A 25,667-nucleotide genomic window follows, 5' to 3' on the forward strand; every position below is an offset into this window, starting at 1 on the left:
AGCAAAAGTAAGTGGAGAAAATAACCTCAAAACAAGTTTCCACTTAGGTATATAAAGTTTCAACTGAATCCATAAAAGCAGGTGTATTAGATATGGTTCTGCAGATAAACAGAAGGATACATAGTGTGTGTGTGTGTGTGTGTGTGTGTGTGTTGGTTTGTGTGATTTATTATTAGATAGGAGGCTGAGAAGTCCCACAATCTGCCATGGGCAAGGTGGAGACCCAGGAATCCAGGTCTGAAGGCCTGAGAACCAGGAGTGCCAAGGGCAGGATAGATGTCTCAGCTCAAGCAGAGAGGGGGTAATTTCAACCTTCCCGTGCCTTTTGTTCTATTCAAGTCCTCAGCAGACTGGATGATGCCTACCCCTACTAGGGAGGGCCCTCTGCTTTACTTAGTTCACTAATTCACATGCAAATCTCTTCTGGAGACACCCTCACAGACACACCCAGAAATACTGTTTAATTAGACATCTGGACATCCCATGGCCCAGTAAGTTGACACAGAAAATTAACCATTCCAGCAGCTAAAAAGAGAACAGCTGAGGCCTGGCGCAGTGGCTCATGCCTGTAATCCCAGCACTTTGGGAGGCTGAGGCAGGCAGATCACGAGATCAGGAGTTCGAGACCAGCCTGACTAAAATGGTGAAACCCCATCTCTACTAAAAATACAAAAATTAGCCGGGCAGGTGGCGGGCGCCTGTAATCCCAGCGACTCGTGAAGCTGAGGCAGGTGAATCACTTGAACCCGGGAGGCGGAGGTTGCAGTGAGCCAAGATCATGCCACTGCACTCCAGCCTGGGCAACAGAGCAAGACTCCGTCTAAAAAAATAGAAAAAAGAAGAAAAGAGCTGAAATTGTAATGAATTATTAAAGTCCAGGAGTAGCAGTTGAGAAACAAAGCGATCAACAGACACAAGAGAAGCCCATACTGGCTTCCTCGCTCTTCTCCAAGGGTCTCTACTAGGTGCTCACAAAAAACACTGGGGCAGGGCAGGAGAACTGAGGACTGTACGAGGCACAAAGGCAGAGAATTCCCTCATACATGAGCCCTGCTCTTACGTGAAAGTCATAAGTTGCTAGGGGAGAGGCCCAAGAAAACATGCCCTGCCTTTGGTAGAAGGGTGAATGCAAGAGCTGTCTGCCACTCGAGGAAGGTCAGAAAATGAGCTCAGCTCAGGATATTGCACTGATACAAAGCAGAGAGCTGCCACTACTGGGGAAGGGGCCAAATTACTGAGAAATCACTGGATTCCATCCACCCCTGGAGTCTAGGAGCTCAGGCCCAAGACTGAGGCCAGAGGATGAAAACTAAAAAACACCCTCTTACTCCATGATGAGTTATAACAAGCAACAGTCGATCACCAGGGAAGGTCAAAAAGAGCATGGGTCAGATTCCTTCTGTGGCACAGATATGAAGACTTGCTGAAATCTGAGCATGGGGGGAAACACTAAGGAAAAACCCTTCCGCAATTCAGGCCTCACATGAAGCACAAAGCAGCAGCAGCCCACTCCTGCAGCGACTGGAAGTCTGGTGCACTGTAAGTATAGCATCAACAAATCCAAACCTAGTTCAGCCACTGACTAGACTGCCCCAACCTCCCTCCACACTGATGACTGGACACAAAAAATGTGCCTATTTCTGGATAGAAGAACGACTTATCTAAGTTTATTTCAAAGACAATATTTGGCATACAGTCAAGAAATACAAAACCCACAGACAAGAATGAAGAAAAGCTGTTGATAGACTCACAAAGCTATTAACAGACTTAGATTTGAATGTCAGAACTGTCAGACAAGGAATTGAAAGTAACTATGACTAATATGTTAAAGGAGTTCATGGAAAAGGTAGACAAAATGCATCAAAAGGTAAAAAATGTCAGCAGAGATGGGCGCAGTGGCTCGTGCCGGTAATCCCAGCACTTGGGGAGGCTAAGGCAGGTGGATCACCTGAGGTCAGGAGTTCAAGACCAGCCTGGCCAACATGGTGAAACCCTGTTTCTACTAAAAATATACACAAATTAGCCAGCCACAGTGGTGGGCACCTGTAATCCCAACTACTCGGGAGGATGAGGCAGGAGAATCACTTGAACCCAGGGGGCGGAGGTTGCAGTGAGCTGAGATCCTGCGACTACACTCCAGCCTAAGTGACAGAGCAAGACTCCATCACAAAAAAAAAAAAAAAAAAAAAAAAATTGAGTAGAGAGATGGAAACCAGAACACAGAGTTAAATGAAAATGCTAGAAATAAAAAACATGATATTAAAGACAAAGAATTTCTTCAACAGGCGTTGAGCACACTAGACATGGCTGAGAAAAGAATCAGTGAACTTGAAGATAGGTCAACTGAAATTATCCAAAATGAAAGACAAAAAGTAAGAAAGCAGAGCATCCAAGTGCCATGAACAAATAAAATGGTTAAATATACCTGTAATTTGAGTCCCAGAAGGAAAAGATGATGAGGAGAGCATGGAGTAGGATAAATATTTGAAGAAATGATGGCTAAAAATTTTCCAAAATTAACTTTTTAAACTATGATCTTATTTTTCTTTTTTTGCAGCCCACTTGAGGAGACAGACCATAACTGATTAAAAAAAGAAAAAAAGGATCAAAGAAATTAAGAGGCCCCCAAAAGGATAAATACAAAGAAAATCACTCTAGACACATCAAACTGTTAAAAATTAAAGACAATGAAAAAATCTTGAAGGCAGCCAGAGAAACTATACAAGCCAGAAGATAACTGAGTGACTTCATTAAAGTGCTGAAGAAAAAAGAAGTTATCCAACATGGATTTATATACCCAGCAAAAGTATATTTCAAAAACAAAACCCTTTTTCTGACAATAAAAACTGACATAATTCATTGCTATTAGACATGTACTACAAAAAATATTAAAGGAAATTATTTAGAAAGAAGAAATATGATACCAGAATGAAATTTGATTTTACATAAAGAAAGAAGAAAGGGCACCAGAATGTGAATAAATGTAATAGATATTGTTAAGATTTTTAACCTCTTTAGAAGGTGACTGACAGTGTAAAGCAAGGGCTGGCAAGCTAGAGCATGAGGATAAATATAGTTACATTGGTACACAGCCACACACATTCATTTATGTGTATTTTGTTTTCCCTTTTTTTGTTTGTTTTTTTTTTTTGAGACAGAGTCTCACTCTGTTGCCCAGGCTGGAGTGCAGTGGCACAGTCTCGGCTCACTGTAACTTCCCCCTCCCGGGTTCAAGAGATTCTCCTGCCTCAGCCTCCCAAGTAGCTAGGACTACAGGCATGCGTCACCATACCTGGCTAATTTTTGTATTTTTAGTAGAGACAGGGTTTTGCCATGCTGGCCAAGCTGGTCTTGAATTCCTGATCTCAAGTGATCCATCCACCTCAGGCTCCCAAAGTGTTGGGATTACAGTCCTCATTTATGTGTATTTTCTATGGCTGCTTTCATGCTATAATGACAGAGGTGAGCAGTTGCAACAGAAACCCTATGGTCTGAAAAGCCTAAAATATTTACAGGCATACCTCATCTTATTGTACTTCACTTGACTGAACTTCCTAGATACTGTGTTTTTTATAAATTGAAGGCATATGGCAAACTTGCATGGAGCAAGTCTATCACCAATTTTTTCCAACAGTATGTGCTCACTTTGTTTGTGTCACACTTTGCTAATTCTCAAACTATTTCAAACTTTCTCCCATGATTATTATATCTGTTATGGTGATCTGTGATCAGTGATATTTGCTGTAACTATTGTAATTGTTTGGGTGCATCAAAAACCATACCTATATAAGACAGCAAACAATTTATTAGTGTTATGTGTGTTCTGACTGCTCCACTGACCAGCCATTCCCCCACCTCTCTCTTTCTCCTCAGATCTCCCTATTCTGAGACACAACAGTATTGAAATTAGGCCAATTAATAACTGTACTATGGCTTCTATGTGCTCAAACAAAAAGAAGTGCACCTCTCATTTTATTTTGAGACAGGGTCTTGCTCTATCATCCAAGATGGAGTGCAGTGGCGTGATCTCTACAACCTCCACCTCCTGGGTTCAAGCAATCCTCCTGCCTTGGCCTCTTAATGTGTTGGAATTATAGGTGTATGCCACTGTGCCTGGCCTACATCTCTCATTTTAAATTGAAAGCTAGAAATGATTAAGCTTAGTGAAGAAGGCATGTCAAAAGCCAAGGTAGTCTGAAAGCTAGGCCTCTTGCACCAGTCAGCCAAGTTGTAAATGCAAAGAAATATATCTTGAAGCAAATTAAAATTGCTACTCCAGTGAACACACAAATAATAAGAAAGTAAAACAGCCGTATTGCTGATATGGATAAAGTTTTAGTGGTCTGGATAGAAGATTGAACCAGCCACAACATTCCCTGAAGCCAATGTCTAATCCAAAGCAAGTCCCTAACTATCCTCAATTCTATGAAGGCTGAGAGAGGCAAGGAAACTACAGAAGAAAAGTTGGAAGCTAGCAGAGGTTGGTTCATGAGGTACGAGGAAAGATGCCACTCCATTACATAAGAGTACAAGGTGAAGTAGCAAATGCTGATGTAGAAGCTGCACAAGTTATCCAAGAGATCTAGATAGTATCATTGATGAACGTGGCTACACTAAACAACAGATTTTCAATGCAGATGAAACAGTCTTATATTGGAAAAAGATGCCATCTAGGACTTTTGTAACCAGAGAGGAGAAGTCAATGCCTAGCTTCAAAGCTTCAAAAAATAGGCTGACTCTCTTATGGGGGCTAATACAGCCAGTGATTTAAATTGATGCCAATGTTCATTTACCATTCTGAAAATCCTAAGTCCCTTAAGAATTATGCTACATCTACTCTGCCTGTGCTCTATAAATGAAACTACAAAGTTTAGATGACAGCACATCTGTTTACAGAATGGTGGACCAAATATTTTAAGCCCATTGTTGAGACTCACTGCTAAGAAAAATAATTCCTTTCAAAGTATTACTGCTCACTGGCAATACACCTGGTCACCCAAGAGCTCTGATGGACATGTACAAAAAGGTTGTTGCTTTCATGCCTGCTAACACATCTATTTTGCAGAAAATGGATCAAGGAGTAATTTCAACTTTCACGCCTTATTATTGAAGAAATACATTTCATAAGGCTATAACTGGCATCAAAAGTGGGTCCTCTGGATAGATGGATCCAGACTAAGTAAACTGAAACCTTTTTGGAAAAGATTCACCATTCTAGGTGCCATTAAGAACATTCATGATTCGTGGGAGGTCAAAATATAAATATTAACAGGAATTTGAAAGAAGTTGATTCCAACCCTCATGGATGACTTGGAGAGGTTCAAGACTTCAATGGAGGAAGGAACCACAGATGTGGTAGATATAGCAAGAGAACTAGAATTAAAAGTGAAGTGAGGCCTGAAGACATGACTGTATTGCTGCAATCTCATGATAAAACTTGAACAGATGAGGAATTTCTTCTTATGGATGAGCAAAGATTCCATCTCAAGAAATGAGATGGAATCTACTGCTGGTGAAGACACTGTGAAAATTGTTGAAATGACAACAATGGACTTAGAATATTATATAAACTTAGGTTGTTAAAGCAGAGCAGGGTTTGAAAGGACTGACTCCAATTTTCAAAGAAGTTCTACTGTGCATAAAATGCTATCAAAAAGCATCACACACTATAGAGAAATCTTTCATGAAAGGAAGAGTCAACTGATGTTGCAATCTTCACTGTTGTTTTAAGAAACTGTCACAGCCACCGTAAGCTTCAGCACCTGACTCCCGATCAGTCATCAGTTAGAAAAGACCTTCCACCAGCAAAAAGATTATGACTCACTGAATGCTCAAATGACTGTTGGCATTTTTTAGTAATAAAGCATTTTAAAATTAAGGTACTTTTTTTTTTAGACATAACACTATTGCACACTTAATAGACTACAGTGTCGTATAAGCAAAACTTTTATATGCACTGGGAAGCCAAAGACTTGTGTGACTCACTTTATTGTGATATCCACTTCTTGCATATTTGTATTATTGGGGTGGTCTGGAACCAAACCCACAATATCTCCAAGGTATGCCTGTACTAGCTGGCCCTTTACAGAAAATGTTTGCTGACCCCAGCCAACAGCAGTAAGGTAAAAACAAACAACAACAAACCCAATGTATTATAGGGTTTCTAACATGTAAAATTATATGTATAAAAACAATACATAAAAATTAGGAGACAGAAATGAAAATACACTATTGTAAGGTTTCTATATTACACATGAGGTTGTAAAATACTATTTGAAGGTAATCTGTGATAAGTTAAATATGTATATTATAAATCCTATATAAAACAGAAAAAATGTTTAAGAGGTATAACTAAAAAGCCAATAGATATAATGAAATACAAAAAAAGTATTCAGTACTAAAGAAAATGGTCAAAGATGAAAAAAGAACAATGAAAAGATGGCTCACACATGAAACAAATGAAAAGATGGTATAGCAAATCAAACCATGTCTATAATTACATTAAATGTAAATGGCCTAAACATTCCAACGAGAAGATTGAGATTATCAGATTACATAATAAATTAAGACCCAGACATATGCTGCCTGTAAGACACCGACTTTAAGCATAAGGAAACATAACATCTAAAAGTTAAAAAAAAGAAAAATATATACCATAAAAACACTAATTTTAAAAAGCCAGAGTGGTTATGTTAATAGCAAACACATCCAGAAAAATATTTAGAAAAAGAAATACTATCAGGAATGAATACAGACATTCATAATGACAGATCAATCTATCAGTAAGACATTACAATTTTACATGTATATGCCCCTAACAATAAAGCTCTCATACAAATATAGCAAAAAAAGGTGACAGAACTGAAAGAAGGGCTGGGTGCAGTGGCTCACGCCTGTAATCCTAGCATTTGGGGAGGCTGAGGCAGGCAGATCACTTGAGGTCAGGAGTTCGATACCAGCCTGGACAACATGGTGAAACCCCGTCTCTACTAAAATACAAAAATTAGCTGGACTTGGTGGCTGGCACCTGTAATCTCAGCTACTTCGGAGGCTGAGGCAGGAGAATCGCTTGAACCCAGGAGGAGGAGGAAGTTGCAGTGAGCCGAGATCACGCCACTGCATTCCAGCCTGGGGAATAGAGTGAGCCTCCCTCTTGGAAAAAAAAAAAAAACTGAAGAAGTCCAACATTGTAATTGGAGATTGCAGGTCTCCTCTCACTGTAACTGATAGGCAAAGTAAACCAAAAACAGAAAACAAAACAAAGCAAAACAAACCCCGCATTAAGGCTATGAAGACCTGAATAACACAAGCAACAAGCCTGACCTAATTGATATTTACAGAATGACCCACCCAACAACCATGAAAGCACATTCTTAACAAATGTACATGGAACAAATTCCAAGGTAGACCATTTCTGAGTCATGAAACAAGTCTTAACAAATTTATAAGAATGGAAATCACATATTTTATGTTCATGTATTTTATATTCTCTCACTGTAATGAAATTAAACATCAACTAGATAATTTTATATAGAAAATCCTCTAATATTCAGAAAGTAAATGATATACTTCTAAGTAATAGGTAAAGTGAAATATCATAATGGAAATTATTTTAAATTGAATGACAACTTATTATAACTTATGAGATGCAGCTAAAGCAGTGCTCAAAGAAAAACTGGTAACATTAAATGCTTAAGTTTGAAAAGAAGTGACCTAAGCCTCTACTTTAAAACTAGAAAAAGAGCAAGTTAAACCTCAAGCTAGCTCACTGAACTATACACTTAAAATGGTGAATTCCATTGCTTATAAATGTGACGTTAAAAAAATTCCTTTAAAAAATAATTGAACTTAAAAGGAAATTCACCAGGGTCCAAAATAAAGAATACTCTGAAAACCAGAGTGATAAACACACTTGTTGATGCTACAGCAATCCAGGTAGTGGGGAAGGGAGGCAAGATTTACTCCTCTCTGTAACCAAAGGGTTTGCATTTTAAGTGGGGATGGAAATGAAGTGTGGATCTTGAGAGGCAGGTTTTGGAACTGTGATACTCGCAAACACAGACATAAAACTGGTACCCTTAAAGGACTATACATTTAATATAATGGTAGACTACAATACAACTGACCACAAACATAGGGCAAAAACAAGGAAGCTTTTTTTTATTGACTTAGGCTTTAAATTAAACAAAATACAACACAACAATAACAAAACATCTCTGCAATGATCATTTACGATAAGGATTTTGGAACAGCACTATCTCTGGTGTGCCCAGCAGAAATAATCCCAAAATCTCTCTGGAAGGACACTCTCAACCCATGCACACACACTCCCATAAAGTCTCACTGAATTAACTCATAATCCAAGTTTGCAACACAAAGAACACAAGGTAGGACACAATCTTCCTTGGCTGAGAATGGGGAGATTCAACAAGCAATATTAGAGCATACTCCCTAAGAATTCCAGATAACTGAGTTAACAGAGACTATTAGGACTAAATAGACAATAAGACTAAATAGACTAATAGACTACATAGAAAATGAGACTAAAAAATACACATAAAGAAAAACTCTAAGAAATCAGAGAAAACCTCATTAAAACCATATAGTGATAAAGTAAACATGTGCCTAAATGGTTAAGATGAAAATGTAAAATATTTTGTGGTGATAAGGCTGTGGAACCATCAGAATTCTCATACACTGGTGGTACAGCAACTTTGAAAAACTGCTTGCAGTATCTACTAAAGTTTAACATATGTATACTCTGCAACCTAGATTCCAGTCTTAGAAAAATCCATCAGAGGCAGGTCATGGTAGTTCATGCCTGTAATCCCAGCATTTTGGGAGGCTGAGGCAGGCAGATCACTTGAGGTCAGGAGTTTGAGACCAGCCTGGTCAATATGGTGAAACCCTGTCTCTACTAAGAATACAAAAAAATTAGCTGGGTGTAGTGGCGTGTGCCTTTATTTCCAGCTACTCGGGAGACTGAGGCATGAGAATTGCTTGAACCTGGGAGGCAGAGGTTGCAGTGAGCTGAGATTGCACCATCCAGCCTGGGCAGCAGAGCGAGACTCTGTCCAAAAAAAAAAAAAAAAAAATTCCAACAGAAATGTGTGCATGTTTACCAGGAGACAAGTACTAGATTGCTCATAGAGGCATTATTCAAAATAGTCAAAATTTAAAGCTAACCAAGTGTCCATCATTCAGTAAAATAGATCGATAGTGGTAATAACTGAATAATACTAAACAATGACAATGAACAGGAAGTGGGGCCTTTGGGAGGTAATTAAATTTAGACAAGGTCATGAGGTTGGAGCCACCATGATGGGGGTCAGCATCCCTACAAGAGGAAGAAAGACAAAGCTTCCTCCCTCGCCATGTGAGGACACAATGAGAAGGTAGCCCTCTCCAAGCCAGGGAGACAGCCCTCACAAGAACCCAACCACACACTAACACCCCGATCTCAGACTTCCAGCCTCGAGAACTCTGAGAAACAAGTATGTTAAGTCACTCAATCTATGATATTTTATCATAGCAGCCCAAGCTAAGACAGCCAAAATATGGAAGAACCTCATGATTGTAACTTTGTGCAAAAGAAGCCAGACATAAAAGAATACATATCACATACTTCTATTTATATGAAGCACAAAAACAGACAAAACTACTAATCTACATTGTTACATGAAACACTCATCTATAATCTTAATGAAGCAGTAGAGATTCTGGAGGCCTTAGTGATGTTCTGTTTCTTGACTTGTTTGATGATAGACATGTTTGGTTTGTGAAAATTCACTAAGCTATACAGTTATGTGTGACTTTCTGTATGTATATTAAATACCAAAGTAAAAAAAAAAATACATTTTCTAAAACCTTAATGAAAGAGTAAGACAACACACGAAAAAAGAAGAGGCAGATTTTGGAGGAAAAACACCTGGTGTAGAAATAAAAACAAAAGGCCGGGGCACACTGACTCACGTCTATAATCCTAACACTTTGGGAGGCTGAGGTGAGAGGATCACATGATGTCAGGAGTTCAAGACCAGACTGGCCAACATGGTGAAACCTCACCTCTACTAAAAATAAAAAATAAAAAAATTAGCTGGGCATGGTAGTGCACGCCTGTAATCCCAGCTACTCAGGAGGCTGAGGCAGGAGAATCGCTTGAACCCGGGAGGTGGAGGTTGCAGTGAGCCAAGATTGCATCACTGCACTCCAGCCTGGACAACAGAGTGAGACTCTGTCTCAAAATAAATAAATAAATACATATAAAACACAAGAGTGACTGGAATAAATATATGATTGTTAAACAGTAAATAAAAATAGCAAAAGGCATTCATTATCTGGAAAAAAGATTGGAGGAAATTCCCCAGTATGCAGCATAGTGGGATAAAGAGATGGAAAATATGAAAGAGTAATTAGAGATACAATAAAACAAAAAGACTTAAATAGGATTACTAGCTGGAAGAGATGCAATATCCAAAGAAATGAAGGATGAGAATTCTCCAGAACTGATAAATATAAAAGTTCAGGTTCATGAGGAATGAGTTCCTCAGCAAAATAATTACTAATTATCTACACTTGGAAGCCTAATATTTTAGTGTTGGAGAGATTCTTTGAGATGGACTAGTCTGTCTCCTTTGTTGTAAGGATAAGGAAATTGAGACCCAAACAGATTAAGTGATTCACCTAGGATCAAAAAGTTGGCTAATGGTAAAGATAGAAATCAATATGCTGCATTTTAAGGGTTATGGATAACAAGAGCAAAATAATTCCCCAACTTCAACTTTCCGACCAGTATCACTATTTATAGCAGTAATGTGAAGATACTCCTGTTCATAAAGAGAATTTAGCCCACACATTAACAACTGAAGGCACTGCTGATTCAACTGCCTTAACAAATTTGCTTAATAAATAGTATCTAACGAAGAATTAGGACAAACTAGAGCTCTGCCCATACATACCTTAGAGAAAGAAATTGTTTCAAGACAATCCCTCTTTAAATTTAACTACAAGGCCATTATACTCACTTCAGTGCATAAACTTCGCATCTATTATCTTTTCTTCTATTTAAATGTTTCAGCATTTTACAGTGCTTTTGAATTACATCTTTTTCTATTATATACATCATGATATAAGGTAAATTACTTGCTTTCTTTGAAACAGAATAATTCACCATCTAATTGAACCTCAAAACGTTCATTGTAACTCTGATACAAATTTCAAACTGGTCAGGGGACACAAAATGTACTAAAGATCTGATACAAAGCACTCTTATTTAATACAGTAAATCATTTCTGATGATGAGTCAATGGCCTGTTTTAATTCAAGTATTTAAGAAAAAAAGGACCTAGTCAGCACAGGTAGAGGAAAGTATGTTTAGCCTTTATTCGCATTTCAAAACTTTGAATTTGCAAAGAGCAAATCTCTATTACATAAAGGTCCTAGATTTTAAGACTATAAATAAAATAATTCTATGACTTTTAACAACTTTTAAGACAATATTTTTCAAATATAAAAAACTTAAAGTGTCAAAATGAAGTAATTTGGTATGTTCCAGGTTGAAACATTTTCAGATTTTTAAAATCTTTTACCGTTTTCTTACAAGTAAAACAACTTTATTACATCATGAAGGCTTAGACCTAGAAAAATATAAGACCCAGAAATTTCTTGAATATTTTGACAAAAATGAAAAAGAAATTGAGTTGGTATTTAAATACCAGACTATCAAGGAAAACTAATTTGTTTTATGAATGAGTCTTGAACTTTTCAGAGTATCTCAATCAGTTTCAACTGCTTATAAGAGCTGATAAGATTTTAAAGTTTCAATAAATTTTAAACTTTTCATACTTATTAATCTGACAACGATAAAAGGGGAAGAATTATTAGAATTAGCAAATTTAGTTAGCAAAAATGAAAATTAAAACTAAAAGGACAACAGACTATGAAAAATTCTTCTATCAGGTATTTACAACACAAATAACTCATGCAAATATGTACAGAAATCATTAAGGTATTTATTGATATAAATGAACAAAGTATACATATAAATCACATAAAAGCAAATCAGAAAAACTTTTGATTCTTCTCCTATATTTACTAAATTAGAAACAATATATAAAACCCCTACTCAAATGGTAACACTGTAAAATGTTACAACTCTTTGGGAATGAAATAAGGCAAACATAAGTCATAAAGTTCTTCATATTATTTCACTAAATAATCCCCCTCCCAGGCATTTATCATAATAAAATTTAAAACTACTTAAGTATTCAGCAATAGATAAATAAATTAAGAGTATGAAGTAATATAATTAAAATAATCATTATCACAACTAAATACATATAGATAATACCAAATGAAAAAGTCAATTTAAAAGTATAGGTGCCTTAAGACTATGTGAACAACAAAAAGGAAAATAGTAATACAAAAATTTAAATTCTAAAGTTACTACATTAAGACGGTAGAGATAAGAGTAATTTTCCCATTTGGCAAAATTTCCTTCAGTTTTAAATATAAAAGAAAAAGGGTGACTATCATTTTTTTAAAATTGTCAACAATCTCTACTCCTCTATTAGTAAACTCTATGTGTCAATTTTTAAGTTGAAAAATACAGCAGAAATACCTCCGATGTGTTCTAAAACCTAAATATTTTTCTATTTGGACTTTAACTTGCAGTGGAAGAGGACATACTGTAACCTGTACCATTCCAACAGGCAGGCGCAGCCACTGCCACCTTTGGTTGGCACACACTGTGGGGCACCAGATATGAACAGTTTTAAAACTGCACATTTTCATTTCATGACGTTGTGTGTTTGGTATGTTATGTTAATGCATCATGGTATTAACATTCTTTTTCCTTACAATTTTGTCTCATACTAAGAATTGTTTTAATGTTTTCATTTAAAATATGTTGCCAATATGCTGAAAATGCTGTACTGATGCATATATACTATTTTACATTGAGTTTAAAATTGGGTTAAGCACAAATAAAACTACTTTAGTTTACATATTTTAAATTTCAGAGTTAGAGATGACAAAGCAGGAAAACACCTTTAAAAAGAAAGACAAAGCATAAACATCTAAAAACTTGTATTTTATGAAATTTCTCATGAGTCTTCCTTTTGAAACCATATTTGAGTAAAGGAAGAGGGAGAATGTTTCCACAGACTGGCTGCATAATATATTGCTTTCCCACAACAAAAATAAGAAGCACTCATTATATATGAAGTTTACTATTATAATGTGGCTGCATTTAAAAAATTATGGTAAAGAGGGATAGGGAACTTTCAGAAAGCTATCTGAATGAAAATGTTTGAGAAGAACTGTTTTTAAATATTTAGAGCAGAAGAGATTAGCTGGAAATGCAGGGCAGCCATCTCCACATCTATAAATATCTCTGGATAGAGCAAACAAAAGAAACAATGTCACAGGGATAATGCCCTATAGAGAGATTTAAATAAATACTAAAGAATAAAGTTTTCAGTTGAAGACACATTCTTTACATTTTAAAAATGATGTTAGTAACTTGGTACAAAGTGCTTAACCATGTTGAAATTACCATGAACATATCTCATAGCTGCCAAAATACAAAACTATAGGAGCTGTCTTCTGCTCTAACGGTAGGAAGGTGACTTCAATTATTAGTCTTCTACTTACAACCTGTTAGTGGTAGCAGTAATAATTTGGTTCATTTACAAATATTATCAAAGTTTATTCATTCCCAAGATCTAAACTAACACAGGTATTACTAGATGATGGCCATTTTATCAAAGAAATGTTTTTAATAATAAACTCTCCAAAACACAAGAAAGAGATCAATAATGGCCAGTCTAAACAACTTAAAGAATTTCAATAAAATGAAGCCACCAGGAAGCCTAAATAAAGTAAAAATAACACTAAATTATGTTCATTTTTGTGAAACTAAAGAAACATGGAGCTCACATATTTTTTCTTTGATTAGAAACTTGTTCAACTTTTTCACAAGACTTAAGCCAGATCAAATTCAGAAAGTTAATTTTTTTCTGAATCTAATCATATTCATATTTTCACAATACAAGAAATCCTAAAAGAACATTCCACAACACAGCAAACAACTGAGCAACTGCAAGGCCATTTATAATGCATAGCAAATAAATTATATGCTATTGAAACTGTAAATGATAGACGTTTTTCTTCATGCAAAAAAAAGAAAAGTTAGAAATATTGTTTGTCTTTTGAATGTAGCTTGTCATTCTGCATCTGCACACAGGATTCAAATGTCAACTAGAAAATGATGATATTCCCAGGTCATCTCAACACGTCTTAATTACATCATCTTCTCCCTTTGGCTCATTTAGAGTTATATATTCACAGCTCAAAACCTGTTCATTAGACTTCTCAGGTTTTGACTTTTTAAGTGCCAGCTCTGCTGGGAAAAGAGATGAGCAATGCTCAAGAGACTGTGCAATGTCATCAATTGTCCATTTGTCTTCAGGAAGGGCATGTTCTTCTAGCGTAAATGGTCCCTGTTTGGTTCGGGTCAGCTCTAGCACATTGGCACAGGAAGACAGTTCTATGGCAACAAAAGGTGGAGAAAAAATCCAGAAGATAATTGATTCAGTATTTCATAGTCTATAATTGTTCAAATGACCGTACTCAATTCAAATCTCTCAAAATCACCTAAAAGCACGAGTATAATAATCCAAGAACCAAGAGCCCTGAGTTAAAGAAATGATTAAACAGCAAAATAATACTTAATAATCCACCTTATAAGCTGCTTTAAAATCAACAAAGAACTTGCACACGTTTCTGTTATTTAATTCATACAGCAATCCCATGAAGATTACCCTCACTTCACAGATGAGATCCTATGACCTGTCCAGTGCAACAGCTGCCAGTAAATGGCACAGCCAGAACCGAAACCTTCTGGCTGTTTTTATAAAGACTACGGCTTCCAGTTTAAAACAATTTGAAAATACCTTTTAGAAGGTTAAATCTTTTTTTTTTCCTATCCCTAGTTTGAGTTAAAATCTTTTGTACTTGAAAAGATGTTGGCCCTAAGTTCATTATTCCTGTCTTCATTTTCTGTTCTCTCTTTCTCCTCTTTCCCATTACAAGCATTTCACTGCAGCTGCTGAGGCTGATAATTGCAAGCCAGAAATCTACAATGCTTTTAAAGCTGAAGGCAGCAAGAGTTCAGTTCTTAAGGCCAGTACTCAGAAATAAGAAAAACGGAAAATTCCCTCTTCCCATTGAAAAGGAGTATTGCTCTCTAAATGATAATTCATAATTCATCTTTATGCTTACCTTTTCCAATGTCACTGACCAAGCTTCTGATATAAAAACCTCCTCCACATTCAACATCTGGAATGTTAACAGTGACATAGTAAATTGCTAACCTCCTATGAAATCCACTTTACATAGAAATGATGCCCCTAAACAAATGTAAAAATGCACTATGCAAACAATTGAGTGATAAAATATTTATGCACTAAAACATAAATTATTCATCCAGTAGCATATGTGTTTGTGAGACTGAAAAGTCAGAGTGTGGAGAAAGCAAACAGCAGAAACTCATGAACACATTTTAAATTAACTGGCAAGTCATACCACTTTAATACTTCAGCCTTGTTCATTTAATAGGCTTTAAATAGTTAGAAATCTCAGCTTTGCTATCATGAGCTGTAGATTTTTAAAAATATTTTCAGATCTGTATGCCTTGTTCATTTAATAGGTTGTAAACGGTTAGAAATGGTAGCTTTGCCATCATGAGCTGTAGATTTTTAAAATATTTTCTGATTTGTACATTAAAAAAAAATACAACCAACCAACCAACCAACCAAAAACCCCTTTTCACAGTGACAAGAATTATGTTTGGGGTACTGCACTACACATGAAGAACTCAGTTTATTTAAATGTTCTCTTGGAAATACTCCTGAAGAAATCATAAAACAACTTAAAATTATACAATGTCCCAGAACTGAATGTAAATCTAAATATCTTCTTAACATAAGTTTATTGGTTAAGAACAGGGCTCTCCACTATTTTTATTCATCAGCAAGACTTCCTGAAAAGAGCTGCCACATTTCCACACAAAAGGACTACATTCTAGCTGCTTCAAGTCTTACTGGTACAAATAAAGTCATTTGGGGGAATTAATCAAAACTCACCATCTGGGGATTTTAATCACCCCCCGCTTTCTTCAGTCAGCTCATGGTTGGGGGCCATGGCTGAGATTAAAAGTGCGCACTGGGATGAAATGCAGGTGTGCTAGCATTCTCGCATGATATTTGACTTGAGTGAAAAGATAGCTCTTTTGGCCTGTTACGCTCTCCCTAGTCGATAAAGTATTTCTGACTTAAATGCAATCTGAAAAATCTGAGTTTTTCTTGCTTTCATAGAGAATATCTACTCTGCCAAACCAGCTGCTTCATTTTCATGGAATGGAGCACAACCTTTTTAAGTGTGTTTTTTTCATTATCTGTCAAATATTTTAGAAGCGGGAACCTGAAGAGACAAAGTGACTTTTTTTTCTAATGATACAAAACCATATCCTTCAGAAACATAACACAGATAAAACAATAGTGCCAATCAAAAAAAGCAATACAGTTTAGATTAAAAGATTTGGGGATATTATTTTTAAAAGGAATCCTATTCAATCCACTGTGAAATTAAGGGTAGGCCCAATTTAAAGAAGTCTGAGGATTAAGAACTACAGCTTTGGATTCTTCACAGATCTTACATGTTGACAACTTTCTGCAGTCAGATCATAAAATTTCCAAACAACAGAAATGAACTTTTTAGTGTTTACATTTATTTCAAATATGTATTAGAAATTAAAATTCATAACTTGAATTTAAAGTGTGACCATGTATTCAAGAATACATTTCTGACTTACCCGTTTTTTCCATATTTGCAGGATCTTTAATAAGTTATAGGTGGTGAAGAAAAGGGGGTGAGGGGTTTCTTGTCCAAAAACTAAAAATGCTTTGTTTTCAATGGAAAACTAATGTCAATTCTAAAACTGAATGTATTGGGTACTTGCCAAGGAAAAGTATCCAAAAGATAATAAAAACTAAAATTTAAAAAGTATATACTCCTTACCCACTCTTCTCTATAGAGATCTAAAGTATGTTACTTTCAACTTTCTAGTAAGATAACATAGTACAATACATGAAACAGCCTAGTTAGAAAGGCATTTCTGAACCTCCATATAGCTACAGGTGTCTCATTAAATGTGTTACCAAAAAAGTATGAAGAAATCCTAACTTTCCTTAAATTCAAATTTTAAAAAATCTCCAACATCCTACAGATCTATTAAAATGACACAAAAGTAGCCAAATACAAATCAAAAGTACATGTAAATACAAATGATTTCAAATTTCTCCATCTTACCTAATGTGAAAAATGGTGGCTGGAATTTTTGAAGGGAGATACTGTACACAGTTACTGGCCTGGCAGGTTTTGCTTCTACAACTTCACCTCTCTTCATCAAAGTCGAAAGTCTCTGTCCATCTTTCTTTAATGCAGAATAGCTTATGAGATGAGAGAAGGAGAAAGGAAATGAAAGGAGAGCAAGAACTGAGAGGGATTTGGAAAGATTGAGAGATTATAATTCCAGATTTGGCATGGAAAGGAAGGATGACTGGCAGTGCTTGACAATGAAAATCCTTCTGAAAAATGAATGAATTTTTAATTCTAACCTACTCCATAATGCTGTCATGGGTAGAGTTTCTAAATATTTCTAAGGCTGATATAACCTCATTCTGGCACACAATAAGCAGTGTTACCAATTTTATTCTTTAATCATTTTTCTGGAGATGATCTATTCATGTCTTGTCCTTACAAGTCCTCATTCTGTGTTAAAGGCACAAGGAATTTAGTAGACTCTGGTCATAATACTCTCAGCTATATTTCCTTGAAACAATCTCTACTATAATATTCATTTTTATATGTTACCAAAACATTTCTAAGAAGCTAATAAGCAAATAATCTACTTAGCATACCTTAGCTTTTCATGATAAAATTTTACTAGAAAACAAAATCCTTGCAATAATCATAGAAAACACTAAACAATTCTTATACATAAATATAAATGTTTAATGTATTTTAACAATGATCCAAAATAATATTTATGCAGATCTTGCCAAAATTTTTAAATTTTTACATTTGAGACAAAAATCATGAAAAAGCATCTCCTCAGAGATATTTTAATGTTCCTAAAAAAACCCCAAGATTTTAAATATAAAATAAATACTAAAATCTAAAAAAAAGTCAGAAACTTATCCTGACATATCCTTTAACCAATTCAGCCATTTTTTTAAAAAAGGCAATTTGCTTGAAATGGTAATGTGCATAAAAATATGGCTACATGGTATTATGATCTGAATGCCAAACCTCCAAATTTATATGCTGAAATCCTAACCCCCAAGGTGATAATATTAGGAGGTGGAGGCTTCTGGGAGGTAACTAAGTCGCAGGGTGCAGCTCTCATGAAAGAAATTAGTATGCTTATAAAGGAGGCTCCAGAGAGCTGCCTTGCCCCTTCTACCATGAGAGGATACGGTAAGAAGGTGCCATCTGTGAAGGCATCTCAGGCCTTCACCAGACACTGAGCCTACTGCACTGTGATCTTGGACTTCCCACCCTCCAGAACAGTAAGAAATACATTTCTGTTGTTTATAAGCTACCCAGTTTATGTTATTTTGTTACTGCAGCCCAAAGAAACTAGGACAAGCAGTAAAGCAATCTACTTATATTTTTAATAAGTTGTAACTCTCATCGGTTTTGCTGGTTGCAGAGAACAGTGAAGCAAAAGATCGTGCTCAATAGGAATGGCCTCAGCACCTGACATGCAGTGCACATTAGGACTCTGACTCACAGCTCTGAATTCCCTCCCAGACTGGACTGGTCCCTCCACAACAGTTATAGGAAAAGAGACATCTCTGGGCTCCAGAACTGCCCTGATGTCTGTTGATAGAATCAGAAAAGCCAATAAACACTGTAATAGTACAGATGCCAGGTTGTGGCCACACTCAGAAACAAAGGAGACCACATTCCACTCCCTCTTAGAGGGTGTTAAAAGCTCCACATCCTGTCTCACCTTTACCTGAACATTTGGCACATAAGATTTAAAACCTGCCTCACCATATGCTAAGAGGAAACTCGTGTATTTTAACTAGAGTCATGTTACCCACTGGAAAAGAAAACATTTTTCCAAATTTACTAATTGAACTTACAGGGGGGGAACTTGCATTATATTCCCAGTAAATTTCTGTAGAATGCCTTCAATATCTTCTTGTGTTATTTTATCTGCCAAAAATCAACAAAAAAGACACTAAAACAACCACAGAAGTACATGTACTATATTCACAGCACCAACAGCCCTGAAAATTCATTTACAATTTTTTCCAAAAAAGCATGTATTATGGTGTATGTTTTATAGCCAAAATTCTACCTTGTTAAAAAGAATAAAATATACATTAATGAGATAAAAGAGGGAGAAAGTCTTATATTCTTTATTAAAACAATTTCATTTGCTTCAATTTTTCTCCAATAAAAATAACGCAATCATCTTATATATCTACTCAGTTGGTTCTAACTATGGCCTTAAGAAGATCTGAGGAAAATCCCACATTAGCTATAGAAATGATCCTGCAGTAATTAATAATGAAGTGATCAGAATACAAGCAGCAAAATAATCCCCGTAAGTTCTTTTCTAAGTTTCTCTAGGGATCAAATATTGTAAATAACTTAATGTGGTACTTAACATTAAGAGGCATTATCCACATTTTCAGTTTTACCTGGTAAGATTTCAAATCTGTTTTATGTTATGGCAGAAATTTTACACACTCACATTCAACTCTGTTGTCAAGTAAAATTGCATTTATCTGTCCCCCCCAACCTCCCCCTTCTCTATTGTTGGAATTTCTCTCGTTTTACATGAACACTCACAGTCAGCCTCAAAAATAAGCCAGTGCAAAAAAAGAACACACGTAAGCAAGGGTTTTAGCATGCTTACTAAACAAGCATTTTTTAAACAATGATTTTAGAAAATGTGAATGAAGACATATGCATAAAGCTTTTAATATCTGTTACTTAGTCATGTTTTCAGCTTTTGTTTGGTATTGCTTCAAACAAAATGATGCAATATTAAAGCAGAGTTCTAGCATGGCCCCTGAGCAAGGGTGACATGCAAATTAGTGAAGTGTTCCATATTTTACACATTTTATTTTTATTCTTTTTTTTTTTTTTTTTTTGAGACAGGTCTTAATCTGTTGCCCAGGCTGGAGTGCAGTGGTGTGACCTTGGCTCACTGCAATCTCTGCCTCCTGGGTTCAAGTGATTCTCATGCCTCAGCCTCCCAGGTAGCTGGGATTACAGGCGTGTGCCACCACACATTACTACTTTTTGTATTTTTTAGTAGAGGCTGGGTTTCACCATTTTGGCCAGGCTGGTCTCGAACTCCTGACCTCAGGAGATCCACCCGCCTCAGCCTCCCAAAGTTCTGGGATTACAGGCATGAGCCACTGTACCTGACCGTGTTCCATACTTAAAAAAAAAAAAAGACAAAAAGTACACTTCTACAATTTTAAAAACTAAAACCTATGATACATTGAAATTCAGAATTTTCATACTCAAAGATGTCTTCATACATATTTCCTATTTAGTAATAAACTAAATCACAGAAGTATTCTATTATCTGTTTAGTTCACACCCAGTGATAAGAAATTTCAGCGCTTTTACCATTTTGTAGAAAATTTATCTAAATTTTTTATTCTGGTATATGTGTATTAAATTTGATTTTATTTGAACAATATTAAATAAAAACGAGTATGCTTTGAATTACTCTTCCAATACCAGAATTAAAAGTCAGCATGGAATACTATGTCCAGATTTTAATATCAATCCAGCAAGACAGTTTTAACCTCAGTATGACCTTGACCCTTAAAAGCTAAACACAAACAAAAGACTAGAATCTACTAGACTCAAACAGACAGAAGAGCTATAAAACTCAAAAGAATTTCTCTAGCACCTAGCAGCTCCAAAAAGGCAGACCTCAGATAGCATACTGTTTCTCAGATATATCTCATGATACAGATGAGGATTTTTCTATGAAAAAATTTTAGTCTATGGCAATATTTAGACATTATTACTAGTGGAACCTTAGTTATACAAATGTAAGATTTCCAGATCTAGACAGCCAAGGCTGTCACCAAGCTGGCACTTGCTGAAGGAAATGCCACTGTTGACAAAATTGCAATAGTTCACAACTTAGCCACATATTTTTTAAAACAAGGCCAAACAACTTTCTACTTCTGCTAAGCTGGTCTCTTTACTGACACTCCTGCAACTGTGTACTCCCTTGTGCTGCTTTGGTGGCCCTCTTTTGCTGATATCACCACACACATGATGACAAGACGTGTTCTTTCTCATTCTACTTCTGCCATACTGTCTCTTTTTCTGACTGAACATGTCAAGCATCTGTGGTTTGTGCTGTTCACTCTGTAATTAATCATACATAATTTTTAACTATTCTCTCTTTCTACATTTATTCTCTCTTCTTTCTACATATTCTATTTCTACACACACACACATACACACACGTAGGTATTACCTCACTAATGAAATTCTAAGCTTCTCAAAGACAAAGATAATTTTTCTTATATAACATACACTATTAAAATGGCACTCAGGACACCTACTGAATTTAATTTGCTGAAGAATAATAGAATCTCAAGGCTGAAGGGCATTTAAAAGTCACCTAGGTCAATCATCCATCTGATGTTTGAATTACTAGGCAGCCTACACAGCAAGTTATCTTATAATAAAATCTAAGCTTGTGGTACATGAGTATATAGTACAAACTGGCTATATCCAAAACATGATATAAGTCCAATCGAAATAATAATAATTGTTCTTATAACATAAGTATAAAGACTCTACTTCCAAAGTATTTAAAAAGAAACAGAATAAAATGTCCACAGTAAATATATCCAATAATTAGGCAGAATAAATATATTTGGTAAAAGAGGTACAAGTGTTGTAGGACTTGGGTAATTATTTTTTGTTTAGCAAATTAATAAGCCATCAAAGTGACAGCATTCATTTGAAATTAACTTTTTAAAATCATTTTCATAAAATGAATATATACAAGATTATGTTATACATCATTATTTCCTTAAAATTTTACTTTTCCAGTGAACTCACAACATGATAGTTGAGACTTAACTGGACTATAGAGCTAAAACCAATATGATTGAGTTAAAAACCATATTTGACTATGATAGAGTAACTGTGACTGGACAAATCTTGCCACCATAAACAGCTGTTAAACTGGACAAAATACATTAAGCAACAATTTCTAGACAGACAACAGGCAGCAAGGACCGTAATCCCTGAGGAAAGAGAAACAAAGCAAGTCCCATGATCACTTGCTTTTGTCTGGAGGTGCTTTCTTAACTGTGGGACAGACAGGGGGACAGTCAAAGCACAGTGATCTCACTGAACAGAGATCAGAATCTGAGGAAGTAATGGCAGCTGGAATTTGAGGAAAATACACAGAGAAAGAAATGTTAATGAAGGCCCCCTTGATACTCTGACTAAATTCTAAGCTGTACATACATATATACAGTCTCTACAAAATTAACTAAAGAAGTACTACCAAAGCTCTTACAAGGCTGGGGGATGTTTTAATTTTAACCATCCAGAATGAAGAAACTTTGCTGAATGCACAGGTCATTTGACAGACATCCCAGAAAAGTCATGCTTTAGGATCAGAGCTAATCTAGACCTGGGGAAAAAGTCTACTTTAGAGCCATTCTAATATAAAATCTATACAAAAAACAACTAGAACAAATAAGTGAGTTTAGCAAGGTTGAAAAACACAAGATCAATCTACAAAAATCAATTCCATTTCTATATACTACCAATGAACTACTAGAAACCGAAACTTCAGAATTTGAGGTACTCAGAGATTTCATAAACAAAGGATGTAAAGATCTGATATTGAAAACTACAAAACTATGGCTATAAAAGACCTAAATAAATGAAGAGAGATATCTTATTTCATGGGTCAGAAGACTCAACATTGTTTAGATGTCAATTCTTCTGAAATTGATCTACAGCTTCAAAACAATCTCAATCAAACTGCCAGTAGGCTTTGAGTGTGTGTGTATAAAAATTGACAAGCTGATTCAAAAATCCATATGGTAATGCAAAGAACCAAGAAAGCAACTTTGAAAAAGAACAAGTTGGAGGGCTAACACTCCTTAATTTAAAGACTTACAAAGCTACAATAATCAAGACAGTGTGGTAGTGGTTTGAAAATAAAATACATCAATGGAATAGAATTAAAAGTCTCGAAATAAAAGTATGCAGATATGGACAACCGTTTTTTGACACAGGTCCAAAGGCAACCACAGAAAGGATAGTCTTTTAAAAAATGGTTACAAAACGATGTACATATGCAAAAAATGACCTTGAATCCGTATCTGAAATCATATTCAAAAATTAACTCACAATGGAGAGAGGGGCATAACACTTTTATGATGATAAATATGTTCACTATTTTCATTACAGCTATGATTTTAAAAGTGAATGTATATTAATTTTTTAAATTATGTATTTTAAATGCAGTATTTCTGTATGCCAATTATACTTCTAGAAAGCTGTTTTTAAAAAATAAATAGGGTCTTCAAACTGAATTGTGGTAATGTATTTGGGGTGCTGGGACATCATGGCTGAGCTTGCTCTTGGGTAATTTAGGAAAAGTTATTTGCTCTAAGTTTGATATTTCAAAATAAAAGAAAGGTCATAAGGGACTATTATAAACAACTTTATACCAATATTTTTGAAATTTTACATGAAATGACAAATTCCTAGGAGAAAAAATTATCTATATTGATATGAGCAATAAAAAATAGTATAACCAATAGTTGGTAGAAAAAAATCCAACCCATAGTTTAAAACCTTCCTAACAAAGAAAACTCAAGAACAGATGTCACCCTGTAAATTCTACCAAACATTAGAAAAAAAACAGCAGAAATTCGCCCTGAGAATAGAAAAAATGAGAACACCACCCAAACTCTTGTATGAGGTCGTCATAACTTTGATATCAAAACCAGTCCAGGACATAAAAAGAAAAATACAGGGTAATCTCACTCAAACACAGATGCAAAAATCCTAAAATAAATATTAGCAAAATAAATGCAACAATTTATATAAAGGATAACACACTACAACTAAGTTGGGTTCATTCCAGAAATGTAAAGTTAGTTTAATATGTGAATAAGGAGAAAAATCAAGAGATACAGAAAAAAAATTTGATAAAGTTTAATGTCTGCTAATGATTTTAAAAAACCAGAACTCAGCAAATTAGGAATAAAAGGCAACTTCTTTACTTTGATAAGAAAATTATTTTAAAAAACCTATAGGGCTGGGTGCGGTGGCTCAAGTCTGTGATCCCAGCACTTGGGAGGCCGAGGCGGACGGATCACGAGGTCAGGAGATCGAGACCATCCTGGCTAACATGGTGAAACCCCGTCTCTACTAAAATTATAAAAAATTAGCCGGGCGTGGTGGCTGGCACCTGTAGTCCCAGCTACTCAGGAGGCTGAGGCAGAAGTGAACCTGGGAGGCAGAGCTTGCAATGAGCCAAGATTGTGCCACTGCACCCCAGCCTGGGCAACAGAGCAAGACTCCGCCTCAAAACATAAAAATAAAAAAAAACCTACAGAAAAAAATACGTAAGAAATAAGGTAGGAAGGACTTGTTCTTCCAGATATCAAGATAGTCTAAAACTACAGCAATTAATATAGTCTGGTGTACATACAAGTATAAACAAACTGATCAACGTAAAAAAAATAGATTTTTTTTTTTTAAACAATAGCCTAAGCGGGTACTTGAGTGTAATGAAGGAGAGAACACAAGAGTACTGGGAAAGTGCTGAAGCAACTGGACATCCATGCAGGAAAAAAAGGTGGACTGCAGAGGGAACATGAAAGGCAAAGCAATAACAGCTTCTAGAACATAGGAAAATATCTTCATGCTTTAAGAGTCAGAAAAGTTTTCTTAAAACAGGACACCAAAAGGACCAACCATAAAGGAGAAGGCCTGATAAGCTGGACTAAATTAAAACTAAGAACTTGTGGTTTTCAAAAGATAAGAGAGGAAAAAGGCAAGCCACAAATTAGGAGAAAATATCTGCAACACACATAGCCAAAAGAAGAGAACATATCCAGAGTATATAAAGAACCTACACATCCTCGAATGGAAGGTGCTTAATAAAAAACAAAAACTCATACAAATGTATAAGAAAAAGGCAACTCAAAAGGGAAAGAACAAATAAAAAATGGGTAAAAGACCCGAACAGACAGATAATACACAAAAGAAAATGGCTAATAAGCCAAAAACACTTGATAAGGTGCTGAATCTCATCAATAATCAAAACCACAATGGAATATGACTACACACTCACCAGAACAGCCAAAATTAAAAACACTATTAATAGCTAAGGATGTGGAGCAAGTGGAATGCTTATGCACTGCGAGTGGAAATGCAAAGTGTTCCAAGTACAATCACTTTGGACAACTGTTTGGCAATTTCCAGTACCGTTAAATATACACCCATTCTATAACCCAGGAACACATGCGCGCGCACACACACAAACACACACACACACACACAAATAT

General features: G+C 35.7%; 1 protein-coding gene and 1 non-coding gene across 2 annotated transcripts in view; one reads left to right on the forward strand and one right to left on the reverse strand.

The window, feature by feature from the left end:
• Positions 1-11,991: 11,991 nt before the first annotated feature.
• TRUB1 (TruB pseudouridine synthase family member 1) overlaps positions 11,992-25,667 on the reverse strand; it is a 39,138-nt gene continuing 25,462 nt past the window's right edge. Inside the window, exons 5-8 of the mRNA XM_033181761.1 lie at positions 19,215-19,287; positions 17,371-17,510; positions 15,283-15,339; positions 11,992-14,548 (exon numbers count right to left, since the gene is read on the reverse strand). Of these exons, the coding sequence (XP_033037652.1) occupies positions 14,289-14,548; positions 15,283-15,339; positions 17,371-17,510; positions 19,215-19,287 (530 nt within the window). The 3' untranslated portion in view covers positions 11,992-14,288. The remainder of the gene's footprint in view (positions 14,549-15,282; positions 15,340-17,370; positions 17,511-19,214; positions 19,288-25,667) is intronic.
• On the forward strand, positions 20,090-20,197 carry LOC117069920. The gene has a single exon (XR_004431720.1). It is a non-coding gene; the product is annotated as a U6 spliceosomal RNA (small nuclear RNA).

This window comes from Trachypithecus francoisi, unplaced genomic scaffold (assembly GCF_009764315.1).
Source record: "Trachypithecus francoisi isolate TF-2019V2 unplaced genomic scaffold, Tfra_2.0 Contig01579, whole genome shotgun sequence".
Classification (NCBI taxonomy): Eukaryota; Metazoa; Chordata; class Mammalia; order Primates; family Cercopithecidae; genus Trachypithecus; species Trachypithecus francoisi.